Source organism: Lytechinus variegatus, chromosome 11, assembly GCF_018143015.1.
Source record: "Lytechinus variegatus isolate NC3 chromosome 11, Lvar_3.0, whole genome shotgun sequence".
NCBI classification, from domain to species: domain Eukaryota; kingdom Metazoa; phylum Echinodermata; class Echinoidea; order Temnopleuroida; family Toxopneustidae; genus Lytechinus; species Lytechinus variegatus.
In genome coordinates this window covers 16,613,592-16,635,207 of record NC_054750.1, presented here as the reverse complement: position 1 = coordinate 16,635,207, position 21,616 = coordinate 16,613,592, and the positions used below count along the sequence as shown (strand labels likewise).

The window sequence follows — 21,616 nt, the reverse complement described above, 5'->3', positions numbered from 1 at the left end:
TGCTTTCCGGGCAGCAACTTAACTACCAGGCTATTCTGGTTCACGGCTAATTCACAATGAAGTGGAATACAAATACCTCGATCCTCTTCTTACTGACTTTCCTGACTTAATATGCAAATGCCGTCTGCCGTGAACTATAGATAGTAGATAAAGAGGCTTTAATAGGAGGAAATTATTTAAGAAATTTTCGGCATTACTCCTATTTGTTCAGAACATTGACCAGCAGCCAATCAGTATTGTTCTTATGTATTTGCAATCTATTGCAAACCTTTGTCCTACAGGGCCATCTTATGTATCATTTAGAGGTCAGATGTTGCATGTTGAGGTAGCACGGCGCACACTATGCAATTTGTTGCGATTTGAATTTCAATATAATTGTTATAACATTTGATATGGACATACAAATGTACCAACCAATAAAATCTTAGCCATCAGAGTTCGGAATTGTGGTAAGACTACTGAAATAAAAATTAAGTCTAGTTCGAGCATCTCTGTAGGAATAAAAGCAAAATAATTCAAATCCAAATTGCAATGACGTCATCATCGACTCCGACTTGAGGCCATTTGGGACTTTACTCCAACCACAGGGTTGAAGTTATGATTTTATTATTCCTAACGTTATGCCGAACTTCAAATGAAATATTCATACTTCTTGGAAGTTTCACATTTAATGCAAAATTTGATTTATTAAAAAATTGCATCGCATCAGATCGCATAGTGTGCACTGTGCTTTATACATTCATTTCTACTCACATGGATACATGTAAATTTTTTATAGAGAAACTCTGAGAAAGATTGATTTCATTTCATTTCAGGCTTACAGGCTCTGAAGACAGCCCTTGCTGCCTTTGCTGTCCATGATCGTAAGAACCTGTTTGTCTATCGAGAGAGTTCTGGTGAGGTCTTCTATCTCAGGTGAAGACTAGTTCGCTGAATAATGTTAATATTGATATTTTGAAAAATTATTTTTCTTCATTATTGAGAGACCATATAGAGGAAAAAAATAAAAAAGTAAAACAAAGAGATAAATATTGAGTTGTGAAAAAGGGTCCTCGGAGGATTGTAAATTCCTTTTTAACATAAATTTGTCATCATTTTCAGACAATCTGATTTTTTTCCTTGTCTGTACCTTGAATTATTTTATATAGTTTGTTTGTATTTTTCATTTGAAAAAGGAGACATTGTAATAGCCTATAATTTTATGATGATTTGTTATGTAATAAATGAGACCAGAAATTGTATAAAGAGAAAAAAATATATATATATTAATATTGGTGTAGCTTTATTTCTGGAGACACTTAATGTATGGCATTAGCCAAGCAGTAGACCCCTTTAGCATATACAAGGCTACAATTACAAACAAAATTGACAAATTGATCGAAAGTTGAATGATGCAAAGATTTCAAACAAATAGTTTTAAAATTGCATTGCTCATTAGAATTTCCAGCTACATGATTGGGCCTGAGGCTGTCAATACCTACCAACTACAGATAAGTCTGATTATGTCACATTTACAGCCAAAATTAGATGATTATTATATTTAGCATCATCATCATCATTATAAATTTTGTCATCACTGAAGTCTTATATCTAATGATTTTGGGATTTCAATATGACCATTCATGTTCATGCATGGACTGAATATTCTTCTAATATTCTTTCAGGTTGTACGAGTCAACAGTAGTAAGCGGTCACCAGCATACATCTCGTCTGTGTTCCATTGCTGAGTCTAACCACACCTCATCTCAACCCAACTCACTTCCAGCATCTCAATCTGGTTGGTATCCCATTGTTAGGTCTTGAGTTTGGTGTTAAAACCTGTGGTTGGTGTCGGTGTTCAATTGCTAAGTCTAACCAAAATTCATCTCAATCCAAACCATTTCCAGCATCTCAATCTGGTTGGTATCCCATTGTTAGGTCTTGAGTTTGGTGCTAAAACCTGTGGTTGGTGTCGGTGTTCAATTGCTAAGTCTAACCACACTTCATCTCAATCCAAACCACTTCAAGCATCTCAGTCCAGATGGTACTCCATTGTCTGCATTTAAAACTCTGGTGTTAAATCCTTACTGGTGGTGTTTGGGAAAACAGCACCAGACACCAACACCAAACTTGAAAAAGGCTGATGCTGGGGTTGACATCACTAAGTGTGGAGCTTCATGTATCAGTAACCTGTTTGTCTTTATAAAGCAATATTCAGTTAATGAGATAGGGTGAGCGGCCCACACACCATCCTAATCAAACCTTTAAAAAAAAATTCCATTCAGATGTTTGTTAAAAATGAGAACCTTAATTTGCAAAGATTAGATGTCATCTGTAGCCATTAGGAATAAAAATAAATAAATTGCCCGTATTGGAATCCACAATGTATGTTTCTTATTGACACCCGAATCTCAAATCTGTTTTTCTTGTTTTATCCCTCCAGTATCCAGAGCAACCTCCAACCAATCTCTGAACACCATCGGTGGTCCAATTAACGTGGAGGAGGATGTCGTTTCTATGACAACTGCTTCAACTGTTCCTCCATCTATGGTTAGATCTCTCCTGCATATATTTTTCATGCTCTGTGAATGGTCATTTTATAGATTATGGCCATCTGGAACCCCTGTAGAGAGGTTGTGTTTAGAAACTACTACAGTAAAAAAAAAACAAATACAAGTTTCTGATAGGTTGAAAATCAAGTTAAGGTTGATTTTTTTCGAGTAGTGTTTGATTGCAACTCTCTTTGAGACATGCTGCTGCTGTTCAAAAATAGGCAGGGGCAACACCCCGTTTTACAAAGAGTTGTCATTGATCTGATCAATCGCAACTATGGACGGCCAGCAACGTCAACGTCTGTTATGCTTATTTGTTAAAAATGTTTTCTGGCTATGATGTATATTCATGCATTCATTGTTTTCTTGAAAATTCACTGTGTTTCTCTTTGGTTACAAAAGGCATTGTGCAAATTTCCTGTAGAAATAATTATGTCCCTGGTGGATTTCCATAGAGTTACAGTGTACAATTGATTTGATCAATCGTAACTCTTTGTAAGACGGGCCCAGGAGAGCATATCATCAACATTTGTCATCAAAGAAGTTAACAGATCTGACAATTTTCCTTGATATTGATTGTTTGAGAAGCATAGGGGAAGGCGGGGTAAGTTGAGCATAGGGGCAAGTTGAGCCACCAGCCCCAGGCCAATAATGAATGAGTCAGACATTGTGGTGGTGTCATGTATTGATGACCCATAGCATAACCCCTAACCCCACCACATTGTTTTCAACTTTGAAACAAAAAGTAGTTTTTTAAAGGGAAAAATATGAATTTCAGCCAAAAAAGTAAAAAAGAGTGTGAAATAGATAAGTGCTTTATAAACACACACGTCTTTAAATATAATAAAGACATGATAACAACATTATTAGTCCAGGTATGGATCTTCATTCTTGGCATAGTCTTTTATATGATGGATGCATAATAAATGTGTGGATACAAAATTATCACACTAAGTTCGGACTGGGGTAAGTTGAGCCAAACAGCATGGGGCAAGTTGAGCCATGATAATTCCTATGGTAATGTATCTTAAAAAACAAACCATAAAAATCGATTGAAATGCTGGCTGAAAGGAGCAAATTTACATGACTGCTCTTTTCCTTTTAAAGGATGTTAGTATTTATAGAGAATTAGCAAGTGAAAAGACTATAAACAAAAAATTGACATGCTCGTTCTCCCCTCATACATTTTGTACATAGTTTTTGTGGCTCAACTTACCCCAGAAGGTGGCTCAAACTTACCCCATATATGGGGCAAGTTGAGCCATTTGACATCGTTTTTTTCAAAGGTCACGATGAATTTCAGTGTGGGGATAGAAAGTTATATATAGGTGGAAAATATTTCAGAAGAATTAAATTTCAAGGCAAGGTACTTATTTCGACAAGATTATTAATCATATCAATTCTAACATGCAAAAATCAAAAACTGTCACAACTTACCCCGCCTTCCCCTACAGCTCCTATTCAGATAAAGCATATTTGTGTAATAAAACATACAACAATTTTCCATGATACTTTCCCAATGGTGTTTTTAATTGGACAAAGGGTGGGGTGGGTTAGAGATAGATGACCTATTTTTAAGTTACAGAAAAAAAAGAGAAAGCTTGCATACATGTAGATGATCACGCCATAATGCTCTATCTTCTTTCCGATATTTGCATGTTTTAGGACTCCCGTCGTGACTCTGGGGTTGATGTGCAATCTATTACATCGGCTGCCACCAAAGCTTCTACACTACAGGGCGCACAACATATCATTAGCATCCAGGTGTATGGAGTCACAAAAGCAGGTAATAAGATTGGATACCGGTGCCAAAAAGGAAGAAAAATGGTTTAGTCTTATGATGCTAATATGCTGTAGCTGCTAACTTGTACTGAATGATGGGAAGAATACTGATGGTTCATGCAAATTACTGATTTCTATAGTTTCAGTTTTTTTTCAATTCAATTCTTTTATTTCATTTCCATTCAAAACATAATACAAAGTAATATAAAGCAATACAAATCAAGTACAATTTCATAGGGCATTCTTACTTCTTAAAAAAAAAAAAACAGTATAACATAGAGCATTAATGGAAATGAAAGTTTTATATGTTGTCTTATGATATTTCTTTGAAAATGCTTATTTCCTCACCAAAATACTGATTTTCAACTTGTAAATACAGATTTTCAACCTTTAAAATCCTGATTTTAACTTTTAAAATACAGATTTTCAACTTTTAAAATACTTATTCTCAACTTTTGAAAATACTGAAATGTTCTTGTTCTGGTTGGCAGCTCTGTACACCTGTTCGGTTAGAACTCTGGTTGCTTTTATTTCCTTACAAGAAAAGTGTTTCATGATAGTACGTATGTGATTGAACTACAAAGGGGGAAGTGGTGTATTTTGTTATACTGCCGTACTGTAACATACTGTAACAATGAGTTTAGTGACAATGCAAATTGATTTTATTTCATTTCTATAAAAAAACATTTTATAGTTCTTTTATTGGTTGAATATTCCAAAGCAGGTAAAAACTTGATTGACCAGTGCCAAAAATGAAAAAAAAAATGTGGAGGTTTTTGTGATACTGCTGTGCTGTAGCCGCACCATTACAGTGACAACTCAGGTTTCCTTGCTTTACAGTGCATATGAAAAAAAAAGTTTACACTTAGAAAAAATCATTTAAAATTATACATGTGTAATATCCTGAAAATTTTTCCACATTTTGAAATTGGTACAGATCCATTTAAGCAATTGACGATATAACTGTCGAAAAATATTTCCGCTTGAGTGAGCAACACTTAATTTTGAAAAGTTAGTGAAAAATGATTTGCGCAGAACTTAGAAATCATTATGCGAATAAAAGTAGACCTTAATCATGGAGAACACGTGGAATTCAGCAAGTAAAATTGATTTGAAGATATCTTTTACCTTTCAAACTTGTTTGCTTTCCCAAAACACTTCGAAGAGTGCATTGCGCCCCGCCCCATTCCACCACACACCGAGGCCATCGTGACGATATTTGCTTACATGTGGTTTACATGACATGGCTTACGCTTTATTTTCATTTTGTTAATCATTGTCAGTGTCAAGCTTGAAAAAAGTGTGGAGAAACAAGAATTAAATGAAAGATGAAATGTAAACCAACTTTAAATGATAAAAACTTAGTGAAAAATGCTGGAGATGTCTGATATAAACTTTTGTTGAGATTTAGTTATGTCCTCAGATCCAGCTGGCACAAAAAGGGCAAAAGTTGTGCTTACTGAGTGTTGAAATTTCAATTTTGGGTGGCAACATTTTTACACAATGCTTGAATTTATCCGTTTTATTTCAATTATGTATAAGATGAGACCCAAATTCAAGATTATATGTGAAAAAATTACCCACATGTTGTTTACTTTTGTATTCCCACTGCTTTTTCAAAGTGTAAACTTTTTTGATACGCACTGTAGTACTATACATGTAGTACTATAACATCACAATACTAGAGAATGGGATGTGGTGTATTTTATAACACTGGCATACCATAGCGATGAGTTCAGTGACAACTCAAATTGCTATTTCCCTGTTGGAAAGTGATTCATGGTATAGGTACATGTATGCCAAGATTTATTTTAATGTTCCTATTGGGGGTTTCAACTTGTGTGAATTTTGGCCATTGTAGAAGCAAGTGATGCATTGTCCAGTAAGGTTTTATTACACAACATGTTACAAAATAATCATTGTAATGTCCCTTGCAATTACAGGTCCTGAGATTCAGCATGATCTGGTCGGTCTTCTCAACAAGAAGCTGGAATCAGCAACCTTAGATGTGATAGCCGATATGCTGGCCAGGAATCCACTCTGCAAACTTACTCCCGATGATGTTCAGGTCGGTTTCATTGTCAATTATTGTACTCTGATTTTGGAAATGAACCATAATCTTGTCCATAGATAATCCAAACCTAATGGTACATACAAGGTAAACTTGCATCAGTTAGCCTTCTTTAAGAGCAATATTTTCCCAAGCTTTAGCAATTTTAGAACAGATTATGTAAATCATATTTTGTATACAACTACTAAGTCAGATTTCTCCACTATTAAAGTTGAACAGATTTATGTAATAAATGAGACTAAGGCATCATTACGTAACATTGCATAAGTCTCTACCTTTTATAAGTTTAATATTTGAATAGTAAAACCATTTTTAAGGCCAGATTCTGTGAATAAATGTCTTATATACCTCTTCTAAGTCAATTATTCTCTGATATGTTGAACAAATTTATGTGGTCTGAAAAGATTTGACTTAGGCATAGATATCTTTATTGATGAAAGGAACATTTTCATACAAAAGAGCTACTTCATTGAAATAATTCAAACTGAAAAGGCGAAATACGTGTATTGTTATATATTCTTTTCAGCTACTACCAGTAAACTAATGTTTATTTTAATACATTGTGGTGTTCCACTCATTATCTAGTTCATTCAACCAAAGTGCAAGCCTCCGACCGAATCCTACCAGTTCACCATACCCATGTGGGCCGTGCAATATCTCTACTCCGTCCGCTACTACCTACGCCAGAACCTCCTTCAGAACCCCTTCCTCCACCCACCCAAGTACATCGACTCTAAGCCAGACCACCACTTCCAGGACTGCAACTCCTGGAAGGGAGGCAGGCCTGGACCAGGAGCGGGACCAGGAACTGTCCTGGAACCATCAGAGATGGATGTCTTTCTCTATAATAGACCACATAAGGCTGAAGGAGGAACGGGTAAGGGTCTTCTTGGTCCTATAATGTTACTATCCTATGTTTACCACACCTTGAAGTAGGATAGAAGAAGTAATGCTGCATTTATTAACTTAAATGACCCTAGCATCCAAATGGTTAGTGTTTTTTATGCAATGAATTTTTTTTCTTAAGAACATTTGATGGGTCATCTGTAATTGCCACATAAAATTACAACCATGATGAAAGCTGATGCCCATCGCCTGTAATATATCACATACATGTAAGGGCAAAGAGACAATGGTGTGTCTCTTCTGGGTCCTGTATTACAGTATTCTGCATTCATAAAGACTGGATATAGGACGTAAGGCTATAATATTGTCATGGTGCAATTATCAATTTTTTGTTCCTGCATTACCATGGTTAATGTTTATTGTACAGTGTCAAAGAGGTGCAACCCTGATTGCAAACCTAATAATTTTTGCAGGTACTGCATGTGTAGCTACCAGTCTGGTGGATGGGAGTGGCAACCCGGTGGTATTGGTAGACTGCCCCACTCCATCAACATCCTCACAACTCTCCCAGGCAGACTTCAAGAACCTCATCAATACACAAATTTATCAACCAATTCAGACCAAGAAACCAGGTAATCAAATTGAAGATGATGGTGGTGGTGATGATGGTGATGGTGATAGTGATGATGATGATGATGATGATGATAACCACCATAGCTTAATGTAATTGCACATGCATATTTTTTGTAAGTGATTTTATCATTACATGGTTGTGCAGGCGAATGTGGAAATTATTTTCTGGTCATTCTTTTCAATGTCCAATTACAAAATCTCAAATATTTCTTTTGACTGTTTTACTATGTATTCGACCCTTAGGACCGACTGCTCTGATACAATTCTTCATCTGGAAGCGTGGGAGTGTGGACCTGGCCCAGCAGCTCCAGGAGGCAGTAGAGCACGCCCTCTGTGACACGCTAACGGAATACTGCGTCCTGACAGCGCCCATGGGACACATCCCCGGCGATCCGCTAAGGCCAAGAAGGGAACATCAAATGACCACTCCACCATTATCCCCCACGTTGATAGGTGGGGAATGATGAAGATTAGATAAGATGATGATTAAGATGCTGATGATGATGATGATGACGATGACAGTGAAGGCGATGGTGATGATGGTGATGATGATGATGATGAAGATGACAGTGAAGGCGATGGTGATGATGATGTGATGATGGTGATGACGACGATGATGATGATGATGTGATGATGGTGATGACGACGATGATGATGATGGTGATGATGATGCTACTACTGCTGCTGCTGATGATGATGATGGTAATGGTGATGATGATAATGATGATGATGGTGATGATGATGATGATGTTGGTGCTTCAGCTGGGGGTGCTGGTATTAATAATAATTTCAATAACCAACCATGTTGGTGACAGAGATGATGTTGAAATTACTTTCTTATCTTCCTGGATGTGGTAGATAGATTTACAAAGGTGATTACATTGCTGTATACAACATTAACCAAAAGAAAATGATAGCATTTAATCTTATACATGTACCTCTTTTTTTTTAAATACTGTAGTTCGTCCTGATCCAAATAGACATATGTCCAGTGAGTCAAGGAAAAAGCCTATGCCCTCAACTGCAAGTATGAAGGTAAGAAAAAAAACACAAATAAATCAAGTCCAAAGACATGTACGTGTATTAATTGATTGCACTAGGAGTATTCCTTACTTGTGTTGAGTGAGTGTTCATATACATGTAGAGTTCCACAAATTCACACATAGGTGTATGACACAATTTAGCGTTGATTACACTAGTGGTGTTGAATGAATGCATAGAGTCCTAAATGGTCAATGACACCCTTAACACAGTCTTTCATTCAATCCACCGGCTGGTGTTCAGTGCTTGTGTTGAGTGGTGTTGGAGAGTACTATGAGATTCCACACACCCATAACACATTGATGACACTAATGATGTTGGGTGCTTGTGTTTAGTGATGGTGTAAAGTGCTACGGGACCACAACACATTAATGATACAACCCATTAATTACACAAGGGGAGTTCTCTTCTTATATTGAATAATGGTGTTAAGTGCTTTTATATCACCCACACATGCATCAATTACACAATGATTTGTTAATGATACCAGGGGACTTCATTGCTTGTGTTTAACATTAGTGTTTAACAATGGCGTAAAGTGATGTCGGATCTCACAGACACATCAATTACACTCATTCATTATTGATTACACCAGAGTAGTTCAGTGCTTATGTTGAGAAACAGTGTGAATTGCAATGAGATCACAAACATCAGTAACACAATCATTGATTACACCTAGAGAGTTAATTGTTTGTGTTGAGTGCTTGTATAGAATCTGAATTCACCGACACTCGTAACACACTCTTCTTTAAATGTTGAGCTAAGTATTTGAGTGCCAAGGATGGTGTAAAATGGTTCATGTTAACTAGCATTCATAGCACTATCTTTTGCTGACAGTACAAAAACATTTTAACCTTAGAGCAAAACCAGGGGGGTGTTTCACAATGATGTAAGTGTGACTTAGAGCTGCACTTAAATCCCCAGTTGCGTATGGTATAGAAGACTTCACCTCATTGGTCAGCTCACGTGCAAGGGATGCGCATTAACGTGTATCCATCAATCAGATTGTGTGTTACATACATGTATGTGCGCGTCGGCATTTAAGTGCGACTCCAAGTCGTACTAAAATCTTTGTGAAACACCCTCCAAATGCAAGTCTGCATAACTGAAAGTAGCTGGAACACTGACTTTTACAAGAGACTGCTTTAGACGAAAAAATAATGAATGGAATAAAAAAAATTAGTCATTTTTTTTCTGAAGACAATTTTTGCATCACTTGGTCTTATACAAATGATCAAATTTTTGGTGAGAATTAATTTGAGCAACTTTGACTAATTAATATTTGCAGCTTTGATTCACAGTGTACTGTTAAACCTTGTTAATGCTATTGATGATTTTACTTCATTTCTAAGATTAATTCTTCAACCCAAAATATTCTTTTTAAAGAAAAAATAACGATATTGCCAAGAGAGAGCACTAAATTTATATTCAGATTTCCACAGGGAATCAACAAATGATTAAAAGATACCCATCCTTGGGGTGTTTCACAAAGATTAAAGCATGACTTAGAGTCGCACTTAAATACCGGGTTGCGTAGGGTATGAAAGGCTTGACCGCATTGGTCAGATCGTCTCAAGAGGACGCGCACTAATGCGTATCTATCAATAAGATCGCGCGTTGCATATCTTGTACGCGCCGGCATTTAAGTGCGACTTAAGTCATACTTAAATCTTTGTGAAACACCCCCCTTGACAAATTTGTAACCTCAATGTTTAGATGATACTGGAGTATAACTCCCATTTTTTACCCTCTACCAATGCTTTACAGATTGGCTTTAAGAATTGAAGTTTCATTAAATTTAGAGAGAGTAGAACTTTCTTTGTAGATGAATGTATAATTATCATTTGGCCCAATCTTTGTAATAAGCACTATTTCTCTATTTTTTATTGCATATAGAGTTTGATTAGCAATATTCAAGTTTCTATTATAGATTTTAGGGTGCATGTTTGCCTCTTTTTTCTCAAACTCTCAAATGATGCATTACTCTCTTTTGCTCTTGGATTGATAACAACAATAACAAAACTCATAAGCATTGACCATCATGAAGTTTGATTCGTAATATTCTCCAGTTCAAATCCAGTCCAAATACATGACTGTCTAGTTTGTAAAGTTATCAATGAAATCTTTGTATTTGGAGATGTAATCCATCTTAAGATAAATGAATTTACTGTATGAATATGTTAGCGTCTTATCCTGAGTTGATGAATTTGATTTTCAGCGGTCTATGTCGGTCGGGGAGAGTCCCCAATTCTTTGGAACTGATATAAAACTCCTTCTGAAGAGGATGCAAAAGGTACATAGAATGTCATGTTTTCATCGGCATTTCAGCAAGTTTTCTTTTTTTTTTAAAGGAGAATGAAACCTTTAGAACAAGATAGCTTGTGTGAAAGCAGAAAAATCAAAGAAACAGATCAACAAAAGTTTGAGAAAAATCGGACAAGTAATGAGAAGGTTATGAGCATTTGAATATTGCGATCACTAATGATATGGAGATCCTCACATTGGCAATGCGGCAAAGATGTGTGATGTCACTGATGAACAACTCTCCCAATTACTTTAGTATATATTTCACTTAAATTGCCTCTTTTATCACATCTATCAGTAGATCATGTATTCTTTCTAGAGGAGGGCATGTAATACAGATTTTTAAAGAATACATCACGGATAAAAGTTTGTATCACCATAAAAAAAGCAAAAAGAGACATTTTTTGGGTATTTTATAGTTCATCAAAGGGAAAGTTGTTCACATGTGACATCACACATCCTTGTCACATTGCCAATGAGAGGATCTCCATAGCATTAGTGATTGCAATATTCAAATGCTCATAACTTTCTCATTGTTTGTCCAATTTTTCTCAAACTTTCTTTATTGTTATTCTTTGATTTTTCTGTTTCAACACAATCCTACTCATTCCAAAGGTTTCATTCCCCTTTAATAATTGGCATTCTTTTCAGTTCCTTTGCATAAAACCTACTGTAATAGTAACTTTGCTAGTTAATAGTAACTGCTATGAAACCTTGATTTTGATTGGCCGTTGAGCTAGGTTTCCATTTTAGTTGCAATTGATAGCAAAGTTACCATTGATGTTAGGTTTTGTGCAACAGTACCCTTTCTTATGACAGGTGGTATTATCATGGTGTTTGCTGGCAAAACTGAATTTTATAAAAATCAGGAAAACAAAGAGTGTTCATTAAGTAAACTCTAACTTTGAATCACTTTGCATTAATCCTAATTGCAAGTCAGATGGGATACTAAATCTTACCTGTCCGAAGCCTGTAAGAGTGGATTTTATGTTAAATTAAGATTTTATCCTTCTCCCTTGCATTTCTGAATATGAAATTAACATTTATTGAGAGAAAGCTTATAACACCTACCCCCTGAAAATGACCTTGATTGCCAAATGAATTAGTTGAAAATAGTAATAATTCCAATACCCATGCTTTGCGAAGCTCATTAATATTCTAATATTTAATATTCAAACATTGTACAATGTTATGATGCTAGTTGAATTTTGAGGAAAAAAGGTCTGACTCATGAAGATATTCTTTTAGATTAACACACATTGCCCAGTACTAATGATAATACCACTGTGTTTACAGACTTGAGAATCTCTGCTAGTCTCATTAACAGCTTGCATGCTTAACTATTAACACACATTGCAAGAAAATTCATACTTAACTAGTTCAAGTCTAATTTTTGGTGACTGGCAAAAGAGTCTAATCACTTGCAAGCACATTAATGCTTCAGCTAACTTCATGTATACACTTGTACATGTATGCATACTATTGTATTAATTTGCTTATCACATCAAAGCTGATTACATTTTACTACTCACAAGTTGGACCATATTGCGTTATGTTCATAAAAATACACTTCTTTTGCTTCTCCATTTTGTATTATGAAATTTTCACATGTTGAACAGTATTCTGAGGAAAATTATGTAATATTCTTCACTTTATTTCTAAAAGATATTAAAGATAATAATTATAATCTGTGGCTTGTGTTGATAACCTATGATAGTATGCCCATTATGATTATTCAATAAAATATGTAAAGGTCTTAAACACTGTACATGCAATTTTCCCAAAATGTGGCAAATGTCACTCCTTTCTACTTCATATGAAATGATGGAATGCACTCAATATATCATGCCCATTAAAGATCACAATGCAAACTAAGAATTGACAATGTTTAGGTCTGAGGTACTACAGGGACTTTTTTAATTTCATTTTTCAAATCATAACCTCTTTCTACTAGATGTATATGGTTGATGTACATGGTAGTTTTTTATCATCATTACAAGTAAATTTTGATACATTTTTGATAGAAGTGATGGCTATGGGTAAGCTTGGAATATTTTTGCAATGGTGAAAACTAAAATATCCCATGAAATGTAAGACCCAATTTGAAATTATACCAAGTAGTTGGTGTTTGCAATGTTTGAGTACATTTTCTGCTCAAGGATATTGACATAAATATAAAAATAGGAAAAGCTGGGAACTGAAACATAAAAGATTCCATGAATTACCGGTATACAAATAGCTATCCATGACTTAACATGTATTACAAGTTATGATCAATTTTAATAAGTATAGACCACCCCCTTTAATTGACAACTCCTGTAATTTTCTATTTAAATTTACTTATACATGTATATGACAAATGAAAGAGTATATATTATTTAATTATAATCTTTGCTTACGAAAACTGTTCATCTTTGATTTTTTTCTATTGATAATGGTAATGATTAAGATTTGTTTCTATGCGATTTAATTTTTTTTGTCACAATGGTCGCAGCTTTTTTCATCATCCTAGCATTTGTACTAAAATAATGAAATAATAATCATGATGATTTTTTGGGGGTAAAGCACATGATCACCTATCATCTGTTATGTGTTTCCCAAGTACCAGCCAGCCCAAAACCAACAATAAATCACAGCTGAGGGAAGTTTTTTTGTGAATAACTTAAATAGCAATCTGGTCTTCAAAAGGCGAAAATCAGAATTAGCATATCTGAATTTGAAGTTAAAAAGTTAATTAAAAGCAAGACACAAAGGCCCGCATTCTGAAGTCTGGTTTAAGTTAAACTCAGGTTTAAGGTTGTGGTTTAAGTATGGACAGCCAATTGTTTCATAAATCACTAACAGTAAAGATATCATATTTCAGCTCATTTGGCTCTCAAATCATTCATAATTATCTACGGGATTCTACGAAGTATAAATTGATGATTCTCTTCACCATCGATGAATCAGGAAAGAGCACAATGAACATAAGAAACATACAGCTTAATAAAAATTTTGACACTTTTGGCTTCCCATAATTTTAGCACACTGGCAGAGTTAGACCATGGTCTAAGTTAAACCTGACTTCAGAATACCTGCCATTGAGTTTATTTACACCATTTTTTGTGTACTTCTTGGAAGGTAAACTGAGATTGCACAGTGTGCATATCTCATGCTTGAGTGAACCCCAAACCTTACACCTTGTTTTCTCCTAATTTGTAAGCTCTCGCTGAATCTCTTCTGCAATCAAATAAGTAACTGTGTTGGTTAGTTATGATCATTTGTGACAAGATATATCATTTTAAAGCAATAGGATGTGCTTTATCAAGCTCAATTCAATCTCAAAATTCATTATGGGTGACTTGGACACCTTTCTCATTACACTTTCTAAAACTAGTTTACTGGAAGTCGGTTCAGGAAACCTGTTAGCTAGCATTCCCATTTGATCAGCTGAAAGTGGTTTTCAAAACCACTTTATATAAAGTAGACTTGTTGCTATGGGAACACTCAGTGGGATGACATTTTTCGCGCAGAATTTGAAACCGCAACGTAGGCATTCCACATACAGAGTGTGGAGTTGCCTGCTCAAAATGTGCGAAAATCGCTTCCTGAAGAACGGTTGTGTTCTCACTTACGCTTAAACCAGTTTGACGAGGCAAAGCAATCTTCAAAACTACATCGTGAGGTGGTTTTCTGAACCGGTTTGGAAGATCGCTTCCAAGACCGCTTCGACTATTGTCATTACACGTTAATAATCTAGTTTCCACTATACTGGTTTCCAGTAAACTAGTTTAGGATGGTAGTGAGAATGGTGTCCTAATGTTGGTTTTGAAGAGGCAGGTCACATCATAAAAGTGGCATTCACCTCATGAATATTTTATTAAAAGGGGAGTCCAGCCTTGATCATGAATCATTTATTGGAAGCTGGGGGGCAGAAAGTTTGAAAGAAATTTACAGAGGAGTAAGAAACTTATGAATGTTTCAAAAATGAAATCTATGTAAATATCTAACTTAATATTTAATGGATAGTTTGCCCTGATTGTACTGTATATTTAAGTGCCTTTTAGTTATGGTTTCTATTGAGTGAAACATTTGGATAGAATGAAAAGTTGGTCTTTGTGTGTTGGAACAATTGTAGGAGCTGTCACTCTCCTTGTAACAATGCATTATTGGTCATTGTGAAACTTTACTTTCAGTTATTCATAACTTTCTTATTTTCATCAAGTTCTGTTCAAAACGTTAACAATCTGCCCTTGTTATTTTTTAAATGCAAATTTAGATATCCTTTTTAATTTTTTTAGATCAATCAACTAATACATTAAATTCATGTAGTATCTCTACACTGAGTCTGTATAATCAGAATTTCATGCATGCATTTTAATAGTTTCAAGTTTAAATTTGGCATGAGTTTTATGTTATAAATTTTCAGTAAAAGGATTAATTTTTTTGCATGAGTTCAGTTTGTATTTTGGATCATTGTTCACCAGCATGATTGAAATGACATAAATTGTTTGTAGTGTTTAAAATCATGTTTAGTGCTTTACAAGCATACATGTTTGTTGTATATCACCAAAAGCATTTCATTTGATATGATATGTGTACTACAAATTTGTACTGTACATATTTCCCACATCAGGGCCCTGTCTTACAAAGAGTTGCGATTGATCCAATCAACCACAACTATGGAAAGCCAGCAACGTCAATATCTGTTATAATAATAATAACGCATTTCTTGTATAGCGCAAATCACATCATTCGCTTCCAAAGGACTTGGATATTATTACCCCAGCTTTAGCCCGCAGCCTTTTACAGTGCGGTGGCATTTCAAGGCAGAAATTCCTGCCAGGTACCCATTCACCTCACCTGGGTTGAGTGCAGCACAATATGGATGAATTTCTTGCTGAAGGAAATTACGCCATGTCTGGGATTCGAACCCACGACCCTCTGTTTCAAAGTCAGAAGACTAATCCACTGGGCCACAATGCTCCACTTATGCATGTGTGTTCAACATATTTTTGAACTATGATGCATATTCATGCATTCACTGTTTTCTTGGAAATTCATTGTGCTTCTCTTTGTTTTAATACAAAGGACATTGTTCAAATTTCATGTAGAAAATATTATGACCATGATGGATTTCCATAGAACTGAGTTTGATAAGATCAGTCGTAACTCTTTGTAAAACAGGACCCAGGGCCCCGTCTTACAAAGAGTTACGATTGATCCAATCACTCGTAACTGTATGGAAATCCATCAGTGTCATAATATATTCTATAGAAAATTTGCACAATGTCCTTGTCAAACAAATAGAAGCACACTGAATTTTCAAGAAAACAATGAATGCATGAATATAAATCATACTTGGAAAATATTTTGAACAAATATGCATAATAGATGTTGATGTTGCTGGCCTATCATAGTTGCGATGATTTGATCAATCGCGATTCTTTGTAAGACGGGACCCAGGGCTCTGTTACGCTATGGCTTGCGATCTATCACTTTAATATCAATGACCATTCAAGATCACTTTTGCATGCAATAAGATTGTTTCTGTCGTATTTTGCAATCCATCTCAATATTTATCTTAAGGGGGGCCACCACTCATAGACAGATGGATTTGCATGCAGTTTCATAATTAAATGAATTTCTATTTTCTGCTGTTCATTTTCATGCATATTGCAGTGGATACTCAGTATAATAAATAATTTGTTTTCATAAAAAATTCTTAATATACATGTAGCAGAAATTTGTTATTCATGTTTCCTAAAAAATAAAATATTCAAAGATGATTTTAACTTTTATCCAGACAGGACGTGGAGAATCGCCACTTCTTTGTATCAGGAACACAAATTATGTCAGAGTTTAGTCAGAAGTAGTTCAGATTTATTCAAATTGATCTCAATCATGGAGAGGCACTTATGCTCTTATTTGTAGAGAACAGTGTATTTGGATGCACACATTTCAAATGAGTACATGAGATATGATACTGCCCCTTTCTATCCTGTAGTTGGAATAGATATGAATCAATTGCATTCTTCATGCCGAGTATCCACTGTACCCAAAGATGTCATGTGTTAGATTCAAAATTTAAATTCAGTTGTTAATGTAATCAATACTCTTGTATGGAAATATTATCACTGCCGATATCTTAAATTGAAAAATGTGATGAAATCAATAATTATCATATTTTATCATAATTGTAAATGTTGTTTTGCTTGAATCATGGTATTTTTGTACCGGGTATTTAAAATACATCTCATGAATATTTTTTTTGTTTTTGCTAAGAATGTCATGTATGTAAATCCTAATGCTGTCACTGCATGAAAATTGTCCATGTATTGTTCGACTTTTCAGTTCAAGTTTGACTGCTATATAACAATGTATGGCAAGTTCCCCAAGTCTGCGCAGTCCTCCTTGTCTGCGCACTTGCGTATCTGCGCAACTCTAGTAAAAGAAGTTACACAACGAACACAAACTTTACATATGCATTATATAGACAGATATTCATTAAAAAATCTGACTCAAAATGGTGGAAAATAATGAATTTTGGGCATTTCATGTGACGGCCTCAAAACGCAGCCTTTCTCATGAAAATATCCGAATCGTGTGCAAAGTGAATGGGTGCGCAGACATGGGGTACCATTTTTTTCCTTCAATCTAAAAATGACTGCCCGAGGTTTATTCCAAGAAAATCCTGTATTTCTTTCAAATTTTAATGAGATATTTTGCACACTTACTCTTGATGATATAGGGAACATTATTAACAGAAAGATTTTGTAAAAAAAAGAAATTCATGTTAAATTTTAACCCAAATCGTTAGGTGCGCAGACTTGGGAGCCACCATCATATGTGTAGTTGTATGGTATGATTACATTTTTTCATGCATAAGAACCATAAATTATATTCAATAATAAAAGGCTTTTTTATTCATGATTTGTTCATAATTGTAGTTTAAACATAGAGCTTTCATTCATTATAAGTTCATTGGAAAACATCACAATTCAGTGAAATTAGAAATAAACTACATGTACAAATATATTAATTCTTATTGAATATTCAAAATAGCTTCAGAATTGATATACATGAATTATATGTTTCTTATAAATTTGCCAAACTGTTCGGATGTCAACTATGCATGTTTGAATCTTTTGTGATGTACATGTATACTTTAGCAAGCGACTCTTAAACCCCCATAAAAATAAAAATATTGACTGATTTTTCTTTCATACTCATTCATATTTTTGTTTCATGCTTGTTTTCATTGCCTTGCAAAATGCATGCAACCAATTCAGTTGTTATTGTCAATATGAATATCACCTCCTTTGAGCAAAGAGTATAAAAAGACAAAGTTATTACAAGTAATGGATCTGATATTCGCAGCGGTCTCAGTCAGTAACACCCGGCCTGGTCACCAGCGGGAACGCTCCTCCCGTAGACTGCACCCCACCGGGACCCCTTGGGCGGGCACGACGTCTGACAGACGCTTCATCACCCCAACCTTCACCCGCATCCTCGAGACCTCACACACCCACCAAACACAAGCCTATCAGAGAGTACAGTCCTAAGGTATTCTGCCAAAGCTCAAAGTCAGAAGTCTGGCATTTTATAAAAAAATACAATAAAAGTTAAAATATCGTTGGCTGCACCTTGTCAACTGGTAAAAAAGCGCTGCTGCCGAGTACCGTCATGCGTGGTATCAGTGGTGTATGTAAGGCATATCAGTGAAAACCTTAGGAAATGCTTAGGTATCTGTAAATTTGGGTTACCATTCTTTGAGGGCCACATTAAAAATAGCTTTACAATTGATTGTAAAGATAATAATTGATTGCATATATATAATGAACTGATCACATTATTCAAATTGGCAACAAACACTTTCTTATTAATGTATTATTAATGTAAAATAGAAAGTAATATGAGGTGCCATTTTATTCTGATGGGTCTGTTGTAGGAAGAGTTACAATTACACACAACTAAAAAATAAGAAAAAGAAAAAAAATGCAATATATTTGTTGTCAATCAGATGCAATCAGTTACTTTGAACTTTTTTATTAGTAGTTATGTTTCGATGCCACTATTTCTGCATCCGATCTACATGTAGTGCCTATCCATTACAACAAAATTTAATTGTGATACAGCATACATGTACATTTATTGTTCCCCTGAACTGATCTCACATATGTTAAGTAAACAATGAATAGTTTAATGTAATAAAGTTGAATCTGTTTAACCATTCATGAACTAGTGAACATGTAGCTGTCTATTTTTTTGTTTTAAGTTTTATTGATATATTCTTAGACAATGTATCTAACATACCTGTATGGTACTCCAAGCATATCCATGTAGTTACATGTACATGTATATGGCACACTAATCTATGGTGACAGATAGGTTTTATTCTATAAATTCCTTTGTTCCATCCAATTGTCATGGTTATATTGATTTCTTTTATTTTGTTATGTTTGGTTTTTTATTTTTGTTCTAAAATGTATATTAGTTGGTGATGGTTCAGAATTTCTTTGGGTATTTACATTATTTTTATTTTGCTTTAAAAATGTGCTTTACATTCTAACATGCTCCTTTCAAAATATTCAGGTCCTTATTTTGGTGCTCAGAAGAACTTGACCCCACCCCTCCCCCACAACCAATCTTTACCTTTTCTAATTGAGAGCTGTGACTTCTGGGGTTCTTTTGGGGGCATTTTAGAAGCTACTTTGGTGGTATTAATTGGCTGCTTGTTTGAAATGCTTTCTTGCCCAAGCTAGTAGCACATTAATGTAGTTGAGTGTCTTAGCCCAGCTAACCCAGAATGTATTAATCCAGGGACTGTAGTTTCTGCATATATTTTTTTTCTTGTACGTAGAAATTAGATGAATTGGCTTTAGAAATGAAGTGCAATAGGGTTTTCTTTTTATATATTTTGACTCCTTACTTTAGGTTGTAGAGCTATGCATGTGAGATTTTAGAAATATATATATAATTTCTATTGAGAATTTTACAGCCTGTGCATTAATACATGTACTTTGTCTCATTGATGCTGAAGTTGTAGTTTCTTATCACGTCATGAATTCTGTAATTATGTAGACATATCCTTTATTGTAGTCCGTTTTGGGCTCATCTGTCATAAAATTGTACATTTTATTTTTGTTCATGATCTAAATGGTATTTCAAATTCACAGATGTGGTCTGCAATATTATAAAGAATATTTTTTTCATACGTGAAATTATTTGAAAAAAAAACTACATATAACCAAATTACATACATGTATCTCTGAAAATAAGAGCCAGGTTAATGATGACAACTAGCGCCTTGTGCACAATGTGAAAGGGATATGAGTGCTTTATAAGTTGTATTATTATTATTTTTATATTTTATATGATTTTAAATGAAAACAATCATTGTCATATTAGCACATTGCAGAATGGATATGAGGGCTTTATATTAAAGTTACATTATTATTATCTATGTATATTATTTTAAATTATTTAGGAAACTGAAGGTAAGACTAGCTGGCAGATTATTGAGATGGAGCGTAGAATAGAGGAAGAAGCGAAGGAGCATCGTCGGGAGGCTGAGGAAGGAAGGAGAGGTATTCTACATCCTATGTACTCCGGTCTTGCTCTCCAGTGGTTCCCATTCATGGAAGAGTTGGGTAAGACTATCGGACACTGACGATGCTTCCTTTCTTTATTAATTGGCTTCTCGATGACCCCTGCACACATGCAGCCGCTTTCAAAGCTGGCTCCGGAGACTGCATCACACCTGCAATGTTGAAGCCATCTCAAGACCATGTACCACATTTACACATCTCTTTGGGCCAGCAATTTGTGTCTGGGCATAAACCCACATCTGGCCATCGATTCACAATCTGATGTTATACATCATCGCACGCACCACGAACCATCCTCTCTGCGCACTTCGATTGGAAAGTTAGTTTTGCAGAAAATGCATTTAAAGAAAAGCTTTTTCAAAATCAGCAATAAGTGCACCTACAAGGAGTAGTAGACTTGTTAACTGCAAAAAAAGGGGTGAACGCTGCATTTTTGAGTACAAATGTCCCACTTGGCACAAATGTTCCTTGAGTCAAAAGAAAAAGATTCATCCAAAGAGACACGCTGTCTCTATGCAAATAAGCAAGTAATTTGCATAAAGTTGCATATTATGTCGATATGTAAAAACAAGTAATTCAGAATATATATTTCACCAGAACTGCCCTAAAATTGGAAAATAAAGACTTAGGGTAAGACAGGGAAGAAAATTGTCATAAAATAATTGGGATATCCTTGTTTATTATTACCTAATTTACATAAATTATGCAAATTATAATTTAAAACAGAGTATTTTTTTCAAGAATCCTGAACTGTTTTATAAATAACAGCAATTAATACAAAATGTCAACATTCTACATGAAAGAGAATATATTAGCGA

The 21,616-nt window shown here is 34.9% G+C and overlaps 1 protein-coding gene across 5 annotated transcripts in view; it reads left to right on the top strand.

Annotated features, from left to right (window-relative positions):
- The window catches only part of LOC121423448 (KICSTOR complex protein SZT2-like), a 90,349-nt gene that overhangs the window by 47,222 nt on the left and 21,511 nt on the right, over positions 1–21,616 (top strand). For 2 of the 5 annotated variants that reach the window (XM_041618787.1, XM_041618786.1), the window contains 12 exons: positions 816–915; positions 1,665–1,777; positions 2,423–2,529; positions 4,197–4,317; positions 6,257–6,381; positions 6,970–7,261; positions 7,704–7,862; positions 8,107–8,316; positions 8,825–8,898; positions 11,123–11,197; positions 18,568–18,753; positions 20,678–20,840. In XM_041618787.1, the coding sequence (XP_041474721.1) occupies positions 816–915; positions 1,665–1,777; positions 2,423–2,529; positions 4,197–4,317; positions 6,257–6,381; positions 6,970–7,261; positions 7,704–7,862; positions 8,107–8,316; positions 8,825–8,898; positions 11,123–11,197; positions 18,568–18,753; positions 20,678–20,840 (1,725 nt within the window). The remainder of the gene's footprint in view (positions 1–815; positions 916–1,664; positions 1,778–2,422; positions 2,530–4,196; positions 4,318–6,256; positions 6,382–6,969; positions 7,262–7,703; positions 7,863–8,106; positions 8,317–8,824; positions 8,899–11,122; positions 11,198–18,567; positions 18,754–20,677; positions 20,841–21,616) is intronic. The other 3 variants (XM_041618788.1, XM_041618789.1, XM_041618790.1) reach the window with 3 other exon arrangements.